The sequence below is a fragment of the Myripristis murdjan genome, chromosome 22 (genome assembly GCF_902150065.1).
Source record: "Myripristis murdjan chromosome 22, fMyrMur1.1, whole genome shotgun sequence".
Taxonomy (NCBI): Eukaryota; Metazoa; Chordata; class Actinopteri; order Holocentriformes; family Holocentridae; genus Myripristis; species Myripristis murdjan.
Window position 1 is genome coordinate 5,778,946 of NC_044001.1, and position 18,484 is coordinate 5,797,429.

The 18,484-nt window shown below is 43.6% G+C and overlaps 1 protein-coding gene across 2 annotated transcripts in view; it reads left to right on the forward strand.

Moving 5' to 3' along the window:
• Positions 1-18,484, forward strand: part of slc4a11 (solute carrier family 4 member 11) — a 107,099-nt gene that overhangs the window by 50,916 nt on the left and 37,699 nt on the right. For both annotated transcript variants that reach the window (XM_030044553.1, XM_030044554.1), the window contains exons 3-5: positions 1,286-1,399; positions 8,513-8,556; positions 12,570-12,798. In XM_030044553.1, coding sequence (XP_029900413.1) covers positions 1,286-1,399; positions 8,513-8,556; positions 12,570-12,798 — 387 coding nt within the window. The remainder of the gene's footprint in view (positions 1-1,285; positions 1,400-8,512; positions 8,557-12,569; positions 12,799-18,484) is intronic.

Consider the following 18,484-nt stretch of genomic DNA (forward strand, 5'->3'; position numbering starts at 1 on the left):
AAACTGAATGAACTGAAATTGGGGCCTCCTCGCGGATAAGGTCAACAGATAAAGAGCACAAGTATGAGATATTGTTCTCTCCGCATAAAGGCGATAGCTGGATGATATTTTGGAAGCCCACTCGTTACTGTGGGATTGGATTTAAGGCTCTGGGAGAGAAGAGAGAGAATGGGATGAGTCATAACAACAGGCTTCAGGCGGGGTTAAGTCCTGCGCCGGCTCCTTTCATACAGAATTTGGTCTTTTACACACCGAACGCCTGCGTGAACCTGCTCATTCACAGAAAAATTGGTCATTGATAAACTGACTTTTGAACATTATATTATGTTGCACGTCTTTGCCCAAACTAAATAAGGATTTAAGTAGTTGTTAGTCTTCCAGGTGGATTGATGACCGGTTCTCGCCTCTTTCAGTGACTCTAGGAAAACATTTTTCAAGACGTAAAGTGTGTTATTGCGTCTACGTAATATCTAACTACCAAAACAAATGAATGTCAGAACTGAGGACAGATGGAGAAAGGTGAAGCGAGCGTGAGTTTACCTGCCAGCTGAGGACGGATCGGATGGCGGCTGGAGTGGCGAGGACGATCCGCCACAAGATTCATTGCGAGAGTGATGCATCACCTCCGAGCAGCGCCTGTAGCCCGTCGTGGAGACCTAAATGAAACCAGACGAGGCGGCGCACGAGCACCGGCGCGGCGTCACACACAAAAAACCACAAGGAAATGCCTCCGCTCTTACTTTCACGAGAGCGTTTACCGAGCGTCTACCGCACAAACATCAGCTTGGCGTTCCGGGATTTGATAATGACTGACCCCCTTTACTTTTCAAAGTCTTTCGACCGTGTCCATCTGTCGAGCAATCACAGAAGACTCGCTCCATCTGACTTGACATCATTTGCCAAGAATTAGCAGACTCCCCCAACCTCTAGACCGCAATGACCTCAGTGTCCTTGGAGTAAACTCAAAGCTTTTCATTATTGGTCTCTTGGAACCATAATACTCCCTCAGGTTAGGTGTCATCGCACTGTCTTGAAATTTGAAAATTGGCTTCTTGTCACAGAAAACAAAGCAAATATTAGTTAATGTTATCCAATTCGTTTCTTGACTGTGTGAGCCGCTGCAGCAGGGATTGTGACAAATTAGTCGGGGGCAGTGAAATAGTGCGGCCGGTGAATTTTGGGGATTTACGATCCGCTGTGGCCTGAGGACAATAAAAGTGAGTTTGCTGCCCTGTCTGGTTGCCGGTGAGGTCCAGGAGGTGACCCTGTGCTCTTGTGTCCCCAGAGCAGCGGGAGGCGGAGCAGGAGGAGGGCAGCGAGGGCCGAGAGGAGGGACAGGACTCGCCGATCGCCTGCGGAGATGACATCCACCTCTATGACAACCAGAGCCCCGGGCCAGGTCAGTACAGAGAGAGAGAGAGAGAGAGAGAGAGAGAGAAGGAGGAGGGGGGAAGGAGGGGTGAGGAGAGAGAATGAGGACTAAAGAGGGAAGAAAGGCGGTGAAGAGAGCTAAATATGAAAGAGATAAAGGGAGAAAAAGGGAAGGGGGAGAGCGAGAAGGAGGGAGCCAGACAGGTGGGAGGGAGAGTGATTGAAGAGAGATGAAGAAGGGAGGTGGCAGAAAGGGAGGGGAGCGGTAAAGAGAGATAGAGATAGAGATAGAGGAGGAAAAAAGAGGGAAGGGTGGAGAGGTAGTGAAGAGGAGGGGAAAAAAAAAACAAAGATTTGTGTGTGAGAGAGAGAGGCTTAGGGTCTAAAAGGTCCAGAGCCTAAGACAAAGGATATGCTTTCCCAAGACCTTTAATGAAAACCCCTTTTTCTGTGTCGGAGATGCTGCTTTGTTGATCTCAGAGCTGTAATCCCTGGACTTACATGTTACATGTTCACATGTAGATCAGCAGAGCCGCAGACAGCCTCTCGGTGTGTTGTCGTCATCACTCTAAGATGGTATTTGTATCGCTGGCAACTCATAAAAAATGTTTAAAAGAAAAAAAAAATCAAGCCCTGCCTTGCTGCATATGCCTCTACTCATCAATAATCTTTCCTGCTGTTCAACTGTGTGATAATCGATATCACCTTTTTTTTTTTTTTTAACCATGGAAAAGCAGCGTTTTTGGAGAGTTTTTAAATTATGACGGGCAACACCGTCTTCAAAGGGAATAGGCAGATCTCCACTGCATCATTCAGCGAGAAAGCCAAAAGAAATGGCCTCCCCGCGTCCTCAGACATTTCCAGACTAATTTCTGCCGAGGTCTGGTGGGGTCTGAGGCCGAGTCCGAGTCCACCCAGAGCCCGATGGCAGGTGTTGACATGACAGACAGCTCCTCAGCTGCAGGTGCAGATGATTTTGACCCCATCACCAGAAACCCCACGGGTCAGCAGGTTACCGTTGCAATGGCAACAGTCACAGGTGTGCCTCTGAGAGAGAGAGAGAGGGAGAGAGAGAGAGAGAGAGAGAGAGAGAGAGAGAGGGAGAGAGAGAGAGAGAGGGAGGGAAAGACATGCCCATTCCCTATGAGTGTGACAGGTGACCATGTCACTCGGGCTGATTGTCCATACATAGTAACACTTAAGGCGTCTGACAGCAGAGCGAGGAGAGGGGCAAGTTGTGAGCGAGTTAGAGGAAGAATAGCTAACAATGACTAAAACTGTCTCAGGTTGTACAGCTGCCATGAATGTCAGGTCTAACGTAATGTAACGTAACACAGCAGCATGAATGCAGTGCAGGACTCCCGCCTCCCAGCCTCAAGATGTTTAGCACGGTACCCACAAAAATGTTTATTTTTCGGCGTTTCTGCCAACATTTTCCCAAATCGAACGGTCTCATTTCAGAGCTCTGACATGATTTATCCCGGTTTTTATCCAGAATTTTGTTTTCTGTTCATTCCACTGCGATATGAAAATGAACTTTCAGAGGCTTCAGGCTTTCTTCACCCCAGTAATAAAGTCCTCCACATCAGTTTTCCTAAAAGCAGCAGCACTGCAAAATAGTCCCCAGGGAAATGTTTGCTTCACTTTATCATTATTATTATTATTATTGTATCATCATTGAATTATCAGTTCTGCGGTTTATGAATGCGACATCTTTATTGGCCGCAGAAGCAGAGCATTATATCAGGTAGGTGTTTCAGCCGAAAAAAAAATAAAAATCAAGGGATTTTGATAATATGTTGTGAAATATTTAGTGCCCCTGCATGATTTGCAGAATGTTTTTTTTTTTTTGCGATGTAAAATGTGCAGAAATTGTAGTAAACGGGCCAAATATTCAAAATCACTGGTGTGCTCCTTTAGTTGCTGCAGCTACTTGAAATGAAATCAGTGGCCTCGCTTTTAACATTCATGTTTTGCGCAGGTGGCCCCAGTGAGACCTGAACCCCAAACTCCGGCAGTGTTAGCGCTGCACACACACACACACACACACACACACACACATACACAGAACATGTTGACTCCCCACTGCTACCACCAAGCACAATTCTCACCTGCAGGCGCAAAAATTTTTCATGATGCCCAGCGCTGTCTGTCCCCACGCTCTCAGAGCACATTATTCATTGACAGCACAGCTGCATGTTTGTTAGTGTAGTTTTTTGTTTTCATGCCAAGTTTTCTCTCCCCCAAGTCGACTTGTCACATACAGTCGACCCTAATGTCATTAGTTGTTTGCGTGCCTGTTTCTGCTTTTAATTTATGTCACAAATTATTATGTTATTTCATTATTCCACATCAGTGGGCCATTTGCATCCACCATATCAAATCAGTGTAAGATTCTGAGCAGGACTTTTAATCACATCCTGTCTGGCTAAATAAGCAGTGGTTTGGAAAAGCAAATAGCTCAGTGATTCCATCAGACCCAGAGACAGCAGCTCCTACCTAAATCTAATTTCAAAAACATCTGTCTGTTATAATTAATTCATTCCTCCCTCTATATTTAACAGTGGCTTTATTCCATGATTTTTTTTTTTTTTTTTTTTTATACTTCAGATGCTTTCACATCTCTGGCCTCTTGCCGGCATTATTTCAGGGACGGTATTGAATTTTTCACTTTTTGGTAATTGTGCCTGCTGGATGTCTCCCTGCACCTAGACCAAAGATGACGATGGCGATAATGATTTCCATTCCATTTGAATTACACAGAGCATTTAATTTTTACGTCCCAAACGGTTGAGCAGCCTTCAGAGCCCCGGCTGTAGTCGTCTTTGTGCGCGGTGCTCTTACCGCACGGCCGTGAGCATCGAGAGGGGACTTCAGGTCAGGCCCTCAGTCGGGAAGCACTTCACTCTTGCATCCTTTGTCACGACAGTCATGGCAAAAATAATGCTCTGCGCACCACATATTTTCTTGTAAATGGGCAATGATGATTTAATAAAATGAAAAGAAAGATCAAAAAACTAAAAAATGTTACATAGAAAATATTGAATAAATGTATTGTGGAAACTGAACTATCACTCGCTTTATGTTTTCGCCTTGCAAATTCCTCTTTATGTATTCAGGAGGAAATATACAGTGGAAACGTGGAAATGAGGGAAAGTGAAGGCACATTTTAATGATTTAAGACAAGTGGATTTCAGTGGTCATACATTTGTTTCCTAAAAAAAAAACAACAACCACAAACTATCAGACAGAGGATGAGACAAACTCATTGTATTCATTGTTGTCAAGTAAAATACAGGAAGCGTTAAGACAGAAATGAGACAGAAAATGTGAATGTTTGCAGAAACCATCCACTCTAAAACACTTTTCACAGCTTTTGGCTGTGCACCTTGCATTTCTGGGTCCATTTTGTTGCTTTGGTGCACAGCTACAGTGCAACAGAGAAAAAGCCCTCAGAGTTTAAGAGCGAGGGCTTCTTTCTTAGACCTCCATTCTGTATTGACATTCAGCAATCAAACAGGGACAAATCCATAGCAGAAGGTGCAGATCGTACCTCTTTCCCCGCCAACAGTAGCCTCAAAAGCACATAAAGCACATAAACAAGAAATTTTGTATTGTGAGTAAAGGGCTCCACTCTCCTGTTCTCTAAAATGACCATCATCCACCACAATCGGTAGAAACTCCAAAATTCTCAAACTTCAGGATTCATTCAACCGCTGTCGTCTTTATGTGGCATCCAAACCTTCTGCTCCTCCATCGTTTCTGCTGCTGGCATGTGCATTAACCGCTAAATCTCTTCAACATCAGGCGAAAAAAGTCATTAATATGCATTAATTATACACTTCATTTTCCAATGATGTTATGACATCTACACTGTGTTAAGTAAGTGCCTTATTTCTTATTTGTCATATTGTATGTTTTATTAGTCTACCAAGGTGTTCATTTTTATTTTAAGCTCTGTTCATGCATTTTCAGTCGAATCTGGAGGAGATTGCGATGTATTGCGATACAAATTGTATCGTGAGCCATTTATCGTGATATGTATTGTATTGTGAGGTCCTCGCCAACACCCAGCCCTGACCTACATCATTCATATTATTTTGGATATGGATGCATTTATGCTCCTGCTGCATCAACCCTGTTAGGTCGTAACAAAGCAACACATCCTGCTCAGATTTGGTCTAAAAGTATTATTATGCAAACCTAAGAAGAGGCGACTTGTGTTTTTTTTTTTTTTTTTTTGAAGACCTTGCTCAAAATGAATACAGTCATCTAGTAATTCAAGGATTTTGTTTATTTGTTCTCTCCTTCTATTTTTATCATTTTGACATGATCTTATCTGGTCTTTTCTCTTCAAAGAACTTTGTCACAAAAACTGTCAGACGCTCTCTATAAATATAATTGATTTCATTATTATATTTTTTATTTTTTTTGCGAGGGCTGGGTTCATTTCCATTTCAGTTCGGTCGCATTTTCTTGATGCCGAAGCGAAAAGGAGGACAGGCGTCGCCTTTTCCATGCCGAAGCTTTAACATTTAGGCTTTGGCCAAGGTCACCGCCTGACCTCGATAACCCAGAGTGAGGAACGCTTAAATCAACATACACTGAGCGTGCAAAACATAAAGGGGGCATCAAAGCTATGCACGCCCTGTTTTTGAAGTTTACTCATCCTTTTGCTCCTGAAGAATCTCACCATTCACGAAGAGGAGGTGTGTAGCAAATGAAGGAGAGGTGACGAGACGACGGGTCAATATTAGAGGCCATTCTGATGTTTTATACACCGGTTATTCTTAGTTTCCTGTCATAGGCAGGTAATATTATGGTAAGCCGCGTAACACATTTACATTGCATACAGTCTGCGATGCTGTTATGCAGAGCAGCGCACAAAAGGCGAGCAGGTAATGGTCCACTGTGCTCAAGGACACTTGAACAGGACACACGGCTGGTAATGGACACGCCGCTTGTTGTTGTGGGATTGAATCCTGTTACCTTTCAGTGACAAGATGGTCGCTCCCATCACTAAGCCATCCAATTATCTCACCAGCCTAACACCACCACCAGCCCCCCTCCTACAATCCCCCCCCTTTTCCATGACTTTCAACCACCGAGATATCACAAGGCTGACTCCGAGGTTACATAACACTCGTGATTGACTGAATATCATCAACAATTAGCGCTATGTCAGTCGGCCTTTAAGAGGAGAACCATGGGGGAAAACAAGACCGTGTCACGTTTTAGCACTTCCTCTTCCTAATCCTCCCCCCAAAATTCTTCTGGATTACTTTAAGCCTTACAGTATTGAGACGTACGGAGGCCATTAGTGGGAGGTGATCGTTGGGGGCTAAGTAATCCTATATGAATATATGAATATCTCCTTACGGCTGCAGCCTGACAGCAATTAGAGCTGCGGCTCCCTCTCCCCTCGGGAGCGGATCAACCGAGCTGGGTGCTTTTGATAGTGAGGCTTTGATGAACCAAATCCAGTGCATACGACACGTGCCCCCTGCGATAGGCTCATCACAGAGGTAGGGGTTGGGGCTCTCTCTCTCCCCCCCCGCACTGCCTGCAGGGTTTCACGAACGCAAGGTGTGGCGATCAAAGCTCCCCTTTATGCACACTTTCCCTCTCGCTCGCTCTCTCTCTCTCTCACACACACACACACTTAGACACACATTCACTTGGGGCTACATTATTGATAATATGATATTACAGTGGTTTCCCGAGGCTTATTGGCTTGGTGAAAGGGGGTTTTCTTGTTTTTCCATCGCTGGAGGGAGGAGTTAAAGCATTGATTGATTTCCAGGCAGAGCTGACACAGTGCATCACGCGGAGCAGAGGAGGAAAGCCCGTCGTAACCTAATAACGTCCTCCCCACAGTAAACGGCGATAACTGCATTATGTAACGGCGGTGGCGGACTATTTTATGAGAGTCAGCAGGGTACTGCCAGACTGCTAGTTAGGGACTGCAGTGTGCGGAAAACCTCGCTCCCCTGGTCTGTCCCCATATTGTTTCCCAACACAAAAGGAGCAGCCGTGAATATAAAAGTTTTTTTTTTTTTCCCCTCCTTTTTTTTTCAGACAGGGAAAATCCAGACCTTTGTACTTTATCTAAGGACTGAGCACTCGCCTCAGCTCCACAGAAGTGTGTATTAAAGCCTTATCAGCAAAGGACTTCCAATCCCTGTTCAATGAGAGCTTTTAGAGACTTGCCTCTTGACATTTTCATCACTATTAGAAAAGGGTCTTAGGCTCTCCTTCTTTACTTGCTGAGCGGTTGTTACTTTTGATCTTTTTTCAGAATTTGCACTGTTAATGTTGAATGCACTGTTGGTTATAAATGTGAATGCTTTTACCTACTCACAGATACCTTATGATTACCTTGGGTTCACATAGATTCTGGTATTTGGGGAAAATAATAATAATAATAATAAAAAAAAACATCTTCAAATTTTGCAATATTGCGATTCAGCAACAGCAAATGCTGGAATGTTGCACGAAAAAAATCCCAACAATACTTTTTACTTTTGTGTTATGATAATGTTGCATTGTTTGTGAAGGTGTAGAGTCGCATAACTCTTGTGAACAATAAACCACAGTTTCCTAATTACTGTTGAGTTATGTTTCAGTCTGATGGAAACAGACGGCAAACCATATGCATGTCTATAAAAACAGACGAGACCGGCAGATTATGCCGGCAAAGTCAAAATATTCTTCTTTCTTTGTAGTTTTCTTTTCTTTTTAACTTTTCGCCGCTCTCCGTGACAGAATTTCCAACTGGACGTTGCGCATCTCATCACAAAAACGGTAAACACGGCACATTTGGTAATGAGACGCTGATAATCCAGGTGCAACAATGCCATGCCGTCTTGTTGTTTTTTTTCACGTGCCATATTGCCATCTGCCGTTTACCGTCTCCCTGATTCCACCTGAATGCAGCACAGGGCTGATGAAGCCTGGTGGCAGAATTGGCCCAGTGTTGCTGTCGTCGCCGTATACCCACATGAAAGATATAAAGATTAATATGAAGCAGGTGTGAAGCCTTTCCTTCTTGCAGAGGTCCGTCGTGGTGTTGTGATCACAGTGCAGGCGTTATGTCTTTTGCGTGTGTAATCGTTCTCCTCTTGTTTTATTTTCCCCGCAGACTCTGACGACTCTGGATGTGTGTTACTGAACACATCAAGAAGGGTAAGTCTAAAAATATCACTCTGAATTATCTGTATCATAATGTTACTGATGTAATCCACTTAAATGAAGAAAAAAGTGTGTTGGCAGGCGGCGAGCTAACGACACTGTGGAAGATGGGTGCAATCATTTGGAGTCACTGGGTTAATACAGCGGAGAAAAAAAGCATATCATGTTCCCGTATGAGAACAAGGCACAAAGAGAAACCAGGCTTAGGAATTCAACACTTTGTCGAGTCAAACCTTGTGGAATAGACTCCATTTGAAGCTTTTACCCAAATATGTGGAGAGAGAGGGAGCCTTTAAAAACATTGAACGCCCTGGGCTGGATCCATCTTCTCACTGGGTGTCCACATGGAGCCTCGACGCTGGTGGCGGGGAGGCAGAAGCAGCGTCACTGCTGGCAACCGCACACACACAGCCAGATATGGGAACAGCTGATTGATGTAATAAAGATTCGTGATTGGTTCCCGCGTGGGCGTGAGAGAAGCTGTGGAATTGCTGAAGCTTACTCGATCCGATGCCTCAAACCGGGGAGGGAGGGAGGGCACTGCCTTGTTGAATTTTAAACTGATTGGTTAAATAGAAGGACGAGCGACGACATGTGACCGAAGTAAAAACCAAAGGAGGCGTTGCCGTAACTGATTAGGTGGGAATAGTGAATGAAAAAGGAGAGGGGACAGATTTTGTGAATGAAGTAGTTTTCCTGAAGCTATAGATGATTGGGTTTCCGAACGATTTCGAGGCATACAGTCTCCGTTAAGTGCCAGATGTCACATTAGCCGGCAACAGATTGGTTTAGAAATGATTGCGTGAAGCCGGGAAGTCGGGCTAAGTCTCGTCACAGGCACGGGGTGATGCAGGTAACACGAGCTGCTTTGTGTCAGGAGCAGATGTCAAAGGTAGTGAGTCGAGGACACCAGAAGTCCCCGCTGAGCCTCCTGGAGGTGTTGTGAGCCTGATTCAACATAACATCTGCGATGGGAGGCGCCCGCTTGATAACTGCAGCGACACAGCCCCCGCTCGCACATCCACCATGAAACATTTAGACGAGCCGAGCGGTCCTGTTTGATGTCTGACGGCATGTTTACTATAGACGCCGTTTACGGATTAATACATTAATACGCTTTCTTTTGTCTTGTGAATTCGGCCTCTTTATGAATGCTTACCTGGGAGTGTGGCAGAAAGGAATGTAAGATAAAGCCCTGTTTATTGATAAAGAGTTGTGGATGTCTAACCACGTGCTGACGATAACTATGGGTATGCAGATGACTTCACTAGCTGCATTTACATGGACGCTATTATTTCACTAATAATCTGAATAAAAATGCATCATGTAACCACCTCAGTTGGAAGAGACGGAGGGAATTTTCAATCGGTTTGAGAAGGCTGGTGAAAACTTTTGATAATCTGTTCAACAGGAAAATATCAGCACCTAAAACCAAATTAAATGCTCAATCTGATGGTTTCTCTCTGGGGTGAATAAATCCGTTCTTTCTGTTTGCCGGACGTCGGGGGAACATCAGATGACGGGACGAGTTTCTGGTTTTTGTTGTGATGCAAGTTTTTGCTGTCATGATTCGATCTTTAAAGGATTGCTGAACGCCTCCACGGTCGAAAGGCTCAAGACCACGATTTGTTCAAACGAGTTGTTTGAAAAGACGAACAAAGCTGGGAAACCAAATCAAAAACAGTTTGAAGGCTGCCTATTACAAGGCTAAAAGTCAAAAAGGCAGAAGAGGTTTTCATTTTTACAGTTTTATAGACAAACCGGTGGGAAAGCAACTGGTGGCCAACATGACTTAGCCTAAATCATATTCATATTTCCATCAGATTAGATTAGATTATTCACCACTTTGCACATGGCAAAAAAGTTATATTCTCATTAAAGGCTTTGGGGAATGTAAACGCATCATCTCATCGGATCCCTTTAATAAATACTGTCCATGTAACTGCAGCTAATGATTATTACACCTTCAACCAGAGAAGAAATAAGGTGGTGGGTGCTGATACGGTGCAGAAAGAAATGCTCATCCACCACCGCGGAGACAGGTTATTTTGCAACGTGAAAATTGGGGAGACCAAGAGGGGAAGAGGCACAAAAAATGAAGAAAATGGTACAAAGTTTGAAAGAAAAGCTGGGTACACATGGAGCATGGAGCATGATTGGACATCGCTGCTCTAAAATGTCCATATTTGACAGCGTGGGTCAGAATTTGGAGCAAAACTCCCTGTTTCTCTTATTCTGGGGCGTTAAAGCAGTGGGTATCAGTTTAATCTGACCCTGTTTTATACCTTTCAAGATTTTGGTCAGTTGTTCCAACAACTGTCCTGGATAATTTCACCCGTCCACCTCCTGCTGTATTATAGTTTTGTGTGTTTGTTCTCATCTTCTGTTTTTTATCAGCCTCACATGGTCATACCCGTCCCTCCCCTCCAAGAATTTTGTTATGAATTTGTTTATTTGCAGCGGTCTATAAATAGAATTGATTTTAATGTGGCTGTGTATCTGCCAGGGCTGTGTTCTGTTCTTTTTTTTTTTTATCATTATTATTATTGTTATCAACAATTCATGAAGTGGAGTTCAGACAGTGTTAAAGATTTTTTTTTTCCAGCTTAACAACATGTAAGAGAGAGACTTTATGTGGTGTTTAGTAACAGTTTATAACATTTTCACATGGTACAGCGATGTATAGACACATATATATGTATAAATGCTCAACCTATAGCAAATGAGTTGAGGTTTGGCCTTTTGAGTCATGTGACCTGAGGACAAACTGGCCCAAACCCCCGGCAGAAATACAGCAATGTCAAATGAAATCTGTAGAGCATTATATACATGAATAGCTCCGTGGTGTCTGGCCCTGGCCTTTCTGCTCAGCTGCTTATTGTTTTGTTTTTTCAAAGGACAGTGGGGGATCCACTCACCTTAAGTATTTTGTCCCCCATGTGATCAATGAAATCAGGAGGCGGGTGTGGGGCTGGGGGCGGTATAGATCGAGCTGTATGGATCGAGTCCGTTCCCCCGTCTGTCAAACGCAAAGTCTCACGTGATGTCTCAGACACAGCCGGTGGGATGATTCATCTTTGCAGTGTTTCAGGCTTTAAAAAAAAAAAAAAAAAAAAAAAAAAACACTGATTAAAGGTCAAAATTTTAAACTCAAACATGACATCCCAGACATGACTGGGATAAAGCTGGGATAAACAAAAATCATATTTATTGACCCGATTGGGGCGCCAAAATTAAATGTATAAAGTTGTTACCTTTTAAAGTCACATGTGATTGACAGAACACTTTTAAAATGATAAAATATATATATTTTTTGATACTGCAGACATCACAGACTTTCGGAAAGATGACACTGATTTTCCTGATTTGGATGATGTGATTTTAACTGAAATATGAGACACAAATTATAATGAAAAGTCACAATTTTAAAAAAAAATTAAAGGTCATAACTACTACACCACTAGTCCAGTTTTAATGAAACCTTCAGCCGTATTACGTCTTGTTACTGATTTGCCCAAGCGGTGTCTCCTTTATATGTCAGTGAGGGTGTGTTTACTTGTTATTCTCTGTTTAAATTGTGTGCAAGTTGCAAAGAGGACAGGGTAATGGAAACACAAGGGAGCAAAGTCTGATCCGATGCAGCGCTAACTAGGGATGCACGATAAGGGTTTAAAATGAATATTAGCGGGTCGGATATGGCCAAAAAATCCAATATCCAATAAAAATAAATGTTTTACATAACCTGAGTTGAACTAGTTTACTTAGTTTGCCCAGTGAATGTGTGCATTTTGAAAAGCATTGTATTTTATGTCTGCATCTGAGACTTGATGCGCTCTGCAATTAGGAGGAAAAAATCTGCATATATTGGTATCGGCATGGGCAATCAGCCAAAAGAGTCGGATATCGGCAAAAAATCCAATGTTGTGCATCCCTTGTCCTAACCGGTGAGGTTGTGATTTAACTACTCGGCTGTCTCCGGGCACCTCCTTGGATGTTTTTTTCCACAGTATGTGAAGCTGATGAACTTTGAGGAGGAGATCCGGGCGCACCGGGACCTTGACGGCTTCCTGGCGAGGGCCAGCATCCTGCTGGACGAGACGGCGGCGTCCCTGGATGACGTGCTGAAGAGGATGCTGCACCACGTGGGCCAGGACAGCCACACGTCTGAGCCCAGCTGCAACTTTGAGGAGGTGATGAGCATGCTGTTCACTGATGCCGGAGCTCAGGAGGTCAACGGTGAGCGGGGACCCTGTCGTCACACACGCACAAACACACACACACGCGCGTGGAAAAATGTGTGAAAAAATATACAGAAGCATACAGACACACAGATGCAGGCGCACAAAACACAGTGTCTTAGAGAACCAGTACCATCTGTGCCTGTGTAGCATCAAACCAGGAGCCGTAAGATCTGACCGAACCTAACAGCATCTGACGTCTGCATGTGTCAACACCTACCTTGAAAAACAGCCTTACTCCACGCTCAAGAGCAGAATTGTCAAATACACTTGAGAATGGTTCAAGAAGCTTGCGAGGCCCTGTCTGCGCCGAGGCTCTCCGTTTGCCTACGGCCTTTTGAGCGGATGCAGCGTAAAGCTCATTGTGCTGAATCTTGTCGGCAGGCGTTTACATGTGCAGACATCAGACATTTCCAAGGAGAAAACTATCAAAGTGGATATCTGCCTGCGCCTAAACGAGTGAATGTATGCTGAGAGTAGTGCTGAGGCACCAGTGAGGTGTTAAAGGCGCTGGTTCTCTGCCAAACGGGTTGACACATGCATATGTGTGTGTGCACGCGTACACACACATCCTCGCTTTTAGTCCATGAAATGTTAATCAAAATGTTAAGCATATCTCACACACTTCAGATATTTAAATTTGCTATTAGCGTGTAGTTTTTCCAGGTCTAGTGCCCCTTCATCAGCTCATGGATCCTCGTCACATCAGTCCGGTCCCTCCTGCCCGGGTCCTTTTAGCTGAGTAGCAGAGCCTCTTGTTTAAGACGTATCTCGCCAGCCCATTAGAGCAGGAGGAATCTGTCTGGTTACATAACGCTATCCATTGTTGAAGTCCCACTTTCCACTGCAGGCTGTCTGAGCTAATACTGCATTCCCAAAAGGAATAGTTTTGAAAAATCAAGATTTTCTTTTTTCTTTTCATTCGTAGATGCTCTAATTTCACCAGCTGGTTGAGGGGGCATTCGTTTTGTTTTGCAGTGCACCGGTTTCATCCGGCTTTGTAACAATCAGGAGGAATTCATCATGCCTCGCAGATGCAGAACAAACACGAGTCGGGAGCAAGGCATCAGCATGTGGACGGAGTGACTGTGAACAGGCACCTCTGCCTCTCATGCGTGTCCTGCGTTCGCCCGGCTGTCTGGGCCGGCGCCGGCGGACAGTGCCGGTTAGTCAGAGGTGGGTGGTGTGTGAAGCTCACCCTGCACGGCCGCCTCTGACAGATCCACGAGGTGATAATTGACTTCTGTCATCGATCACTCGGTTCGCTTTTCAAATGGCTCTCTGGGACTCTCAAGCTGTGTTGCCCGCGGCTACTTGACTGTTTCTTTCCCAGAATGCCTCAGAAAAAGGCTAGAGAGGAGGCCATCTTAGCGACAGGGCTGCCTCGCAGGTCCGGGTAGTCTGGAAATGTTCGGAAAATGAATTTGTTGAATTTGCGTATTGCAAAAAAAACAAAAAAAGAATCTTGACAAACAGAGAAAAATATTGTTTATTCTAATGACATTTATTCTTGCTGTGATTAATAAGAATATCCATATCTACATATATCATATTTGAAATAATGAGGAGGAAAGCTGTCATGATGGATTATTGCATGAATTTGCTTTTCATCCCAAAATGAAATGTCTACCAAAAAAAAGAAAAAACTCTGGAAAAATGACAGAACTGAATGTCGATCACCACTAAAGTTCTTAGCTATTTTTAGATCAGATCAGATGTAACTTTGGTGATCCCCATGGGGAAATTGGTTCGATGCGGCAGCAGAGAATATGATAAAATTTGGGGAGCCTTCAAGATGATATTATAAGTAACTGCAACAGCCAGAAGTTTGAAAATTTTAAGCAAGTAAATACACATTAAGTCTGAGCTAGCATGAATAGCACATGATATGCGAAATGTGCGACGTTAGTTTTCATATCCAGCGCAAAAATGTGGATTACTGCAGATGCCTGTGTATTAAGTCATGTGCACGGACAAATCGGTTTTCCCTGAAAGGAAATTTGACGAGTCCATTTTCCGAGATGCTGCAAATCCATTTTGAGAAAGAAGAAAAAGAAAATCAGACGAGAGCCGGTCTGTCACAGCCTAATAATTTTGGACTAATACGATCCATTATCCTTTGTTTTGATTTCTACCGCCCACCTTTTTTTTTCTTTCTTTTTTTTTTTTTCAATTTAAACGGTGGCCGTCTCATTTTGAAATAATAATCTTCAGCGTGCAGTGTGTGTGTTTTCGCAGTGAAACCCCTTCAGTGTGAGACCGAGAAACCCGATGGTTGCTGGTAGGATCCCCAAATTGAAATGATGCACACTCGGTGGAAAGTGTGTCACGTAGTGCTGAGGAAAAAAAATCTCTCCGGGGGAGGAACAAAGGCTCCTGCCGGGGGAATACATTTATATTGTGCGGAAGTATGTTATCGATGGGATATATCTCTTCAGGTATTAATTTCTGCTATATCTGCGTTGGCTCTCTCACATGCGAGGGTCGATACGGCTGGCGCGCAGACCAGCTCATTTGGAGTGTAATACTGTACAGCTGTGAGATAAAGAGAACAGGGCGAGATTATAACAGGCACAGAAAGAACAGAGAATTACAGAAATGAAAAGATGAAAGCCCACAGAGATAATTAGTCTTGCTTCAACTCGTACAGAAGAGTCGGTTTTTGGAGGCCAACTTTTTTTTTTTTTTTTTTTTTTCTCCCTTCCATTTACTTTTGTCTTGGGATTCAGCCGTGGGACACAACACACACACACACACACAGTTTGCGCATATGAACAAAGAACAGTGTATTCCTGATGATGCAATGCATTGATAACAGTAATACTTGTGCTAATACTGCTGCTAATAAAACCACCATCACTGCCACGGCTTCTGCTAACACCATTAATGAGGATAAATAATGCGTTTTATTTCCCGCCACGCCGCCGAAGACGCACAGAGACGTGAAAGTCGGAGTGATTGTGGGACGCTGGGGGTGAGGATCGCGACGGTGATGATGACGCCGGTCACGATGATGACAGTGATCAGGGCGATCGTCGCAGAATGACTGATTGACGGTGTTTTTTTTTTTGACTAATAATCTTTTGTGTTTTCCTCTCCTGTGATGCTGCGTAGCGGCCCCGGCGCTCTGTGTGCCGCTGATTGTGTGTGTCCTGTTTGTGATGACTGTACCATAATTCCTGCCTAAATTGCTGTCACCTTTGATCGATCTAGCTGGCTCTCCACTTTGCCTCGATTTGCATAATCCTCCCCTGTTTTTTTTTTTGTATGTGTGTGTGTGTGTGTGTGTGTGTGTGTGTGTGTTTTTCCCTTTAACTTCTTCTTTTTTTTTTTTTTTATATTTGGCAGCTCACATCAAACTGCAAAACAATCACATATTCATAATTTTGAGAACGTGTAAGGGAGGGGGAGCCCCTCTCTTAACGCCTGTGGTGAAGAGTGAATCTTTGCTGTCCCTAAAAAAAAAAAAAAAAAAAAAAATGCAATTTTGGTATTTTTCTTTTTCTTACTTACTTACTTACTTACTTACAGAGCTGAGTTTGTACATTCTGTATGTTTTATGACCCTCAGAGCCTATTAAAACCCCACTGTATGATTTCAAAAATGTATGGGTGTCTATGAGAACATGAGCATTGTTTTCTGCTTTTCTGAAAAACATACTTTGTGCAGATACAGTTTTTTTGTTTTGTTTTTTTTTGATCCAACAGCAGGCATATATTCTGCATATATTCTGAGGATAATTAGCTCCATTAAACAGTAGAGGTGTTGACGATGCATCTACGTTGTAATAATGGATCTCTTCCAGGCCGGCCGCGTGACTTTTCACGGCGCAAATCTCTCTGCAACAGTCTGGAGGAATGATCAGAATATTAAATTGAAACCATTAATTCGAGCTCCGTACCACACGAAAAATTATGGGCATACATGTCATTTGCCTCGTCTTGATTTCTTCATTGAAGTCTTCAGGTTTCTTTGCAGTAGCTGAACACATAACTGCTATCAGTGATAAAATCAAATTTTTGGTAATAGCCTCTGGACGGTAATCTAGATAAGATCTCTCTGTGCCTAACAAAGAGGAGACATTGAGGGATTTTCTCTGGAAAATTATATTTAATATGCATGAGGTAAAGGAGGGCAGGAAATGAAGCTTCTGCTCAGCAGAGATATTTATGTGCTTGCCTGTTAAACAGTTAGTGTCTGTGTGCATATGGAGGAGTGAGTGTGTGTGTATGTGTGTGTGTGGGTGGGTGTATGTGTTTTTTGTGCACAGGGTATTCACATTTGTTTATGTGTCTGCATGTATAGAAACTAAACCTGCTGGCCTGTTGATCATTGTTTGCCTTCGGTCCAGCTGATAAAAGGTGACTAAACTAATCTTTCGTCTCTCCTCCTGGTTTTTCTCTTTCTCCCCCCCCCCCATGCAGACAAGTCTCAAAGTTTCGTTTTCTTTGATGACGGTAAGCTGTGCTAATTGGATGAAAATGTCAGCGTCAGCCGCCGTGAGGCTGTAATCAGTGGTTTGCTTCTGTACCAATCACCATCAGTATGCCGTTTGTGTTCCTCTCCGCGCTCAGGACTGGGTCGATCCATTGAGTCATCAAATGATTACAGACACCAGCAATCCCTCCTGTGTCACAGATATTGATGGCTCTTCAGCTGCCCCTCAAATCAACGCCCTTTTTGTCCAGCGGACTCGTCGTCCGATAATGTTATCGTACATCAGTTCTTTTGTAAAGCCCTGCGAAAAACTTGGGGCGTCGCTGAGGAGCCGCTTCTGTGCGAACGCTCTCGGCTCAAAACGAGACGCCGACCTGCTTTTAAGAGAGTCAGACTCTCCCTGTCAATAATTTGCAGGACTGAATGAAAACAATTCAGTCGACTTTTTAGGCGAAGCTGTTGTATGTCTTCGGCTTTTTGGAAATATGAAATTATAGATAATGGACATTGCACACATCTCTTCATATGTAACGCTTGACTTTGATATATCCATGTGCAGCATTGTTTTTTTGTAGCTGGAATAGGAGATTAGAACCGACAACCTTTTTAGATAACAAGGTTGGAGTGCTGACCCAGTCCTAGTGACCTTCCCATCGCCGTTACATCATAGCATCTATGCGTTGCATGGCGATCGGCTATGATGAAATGTACCTCGGTGTGAGTGTTTCACATCCCACTGCTGTATGGAGCCCTGCCATGTTTTAATCACCTCCTTCAAAGTGCCCTCCACAACCTCCTAAGCTTTGAAGGAAACACATCATTTCCCTCTTGCGCGTGTGTGTGTGTATATGTGTGTGTGTGTGTGTCCTCGCTGGCAGTTTTACCAAAGGGTGAGGCCACAGCTAATCTTTTAGGCAGCATAAGATCAGGGGTTTTATTGAGGTCAGCCCTGAGCATAATGCGAGGAGTCTCATCGCCAAAGCGGCTCGCGGTCCATCGGCGTGCTGACTCCACGCGGAGCTTCTCCCTGGAAAATCCGTGTGAGATTCCCCGCCGCCGCCGTCTTCATGTACGACTGTCATGTCAACCAGGAGAAATATTAAGATCAATGTTTTCCCCGGAGTTTCACTATTTACCAATTCCTCTCCCGCCTTATTTCTGACAGATTGCATTATCCTCATGTGATTTATAAAAAAAATGGATTTTTTTTTTTTTTTTTTTTTTTTTTATTTCATCCCACCCCCTCA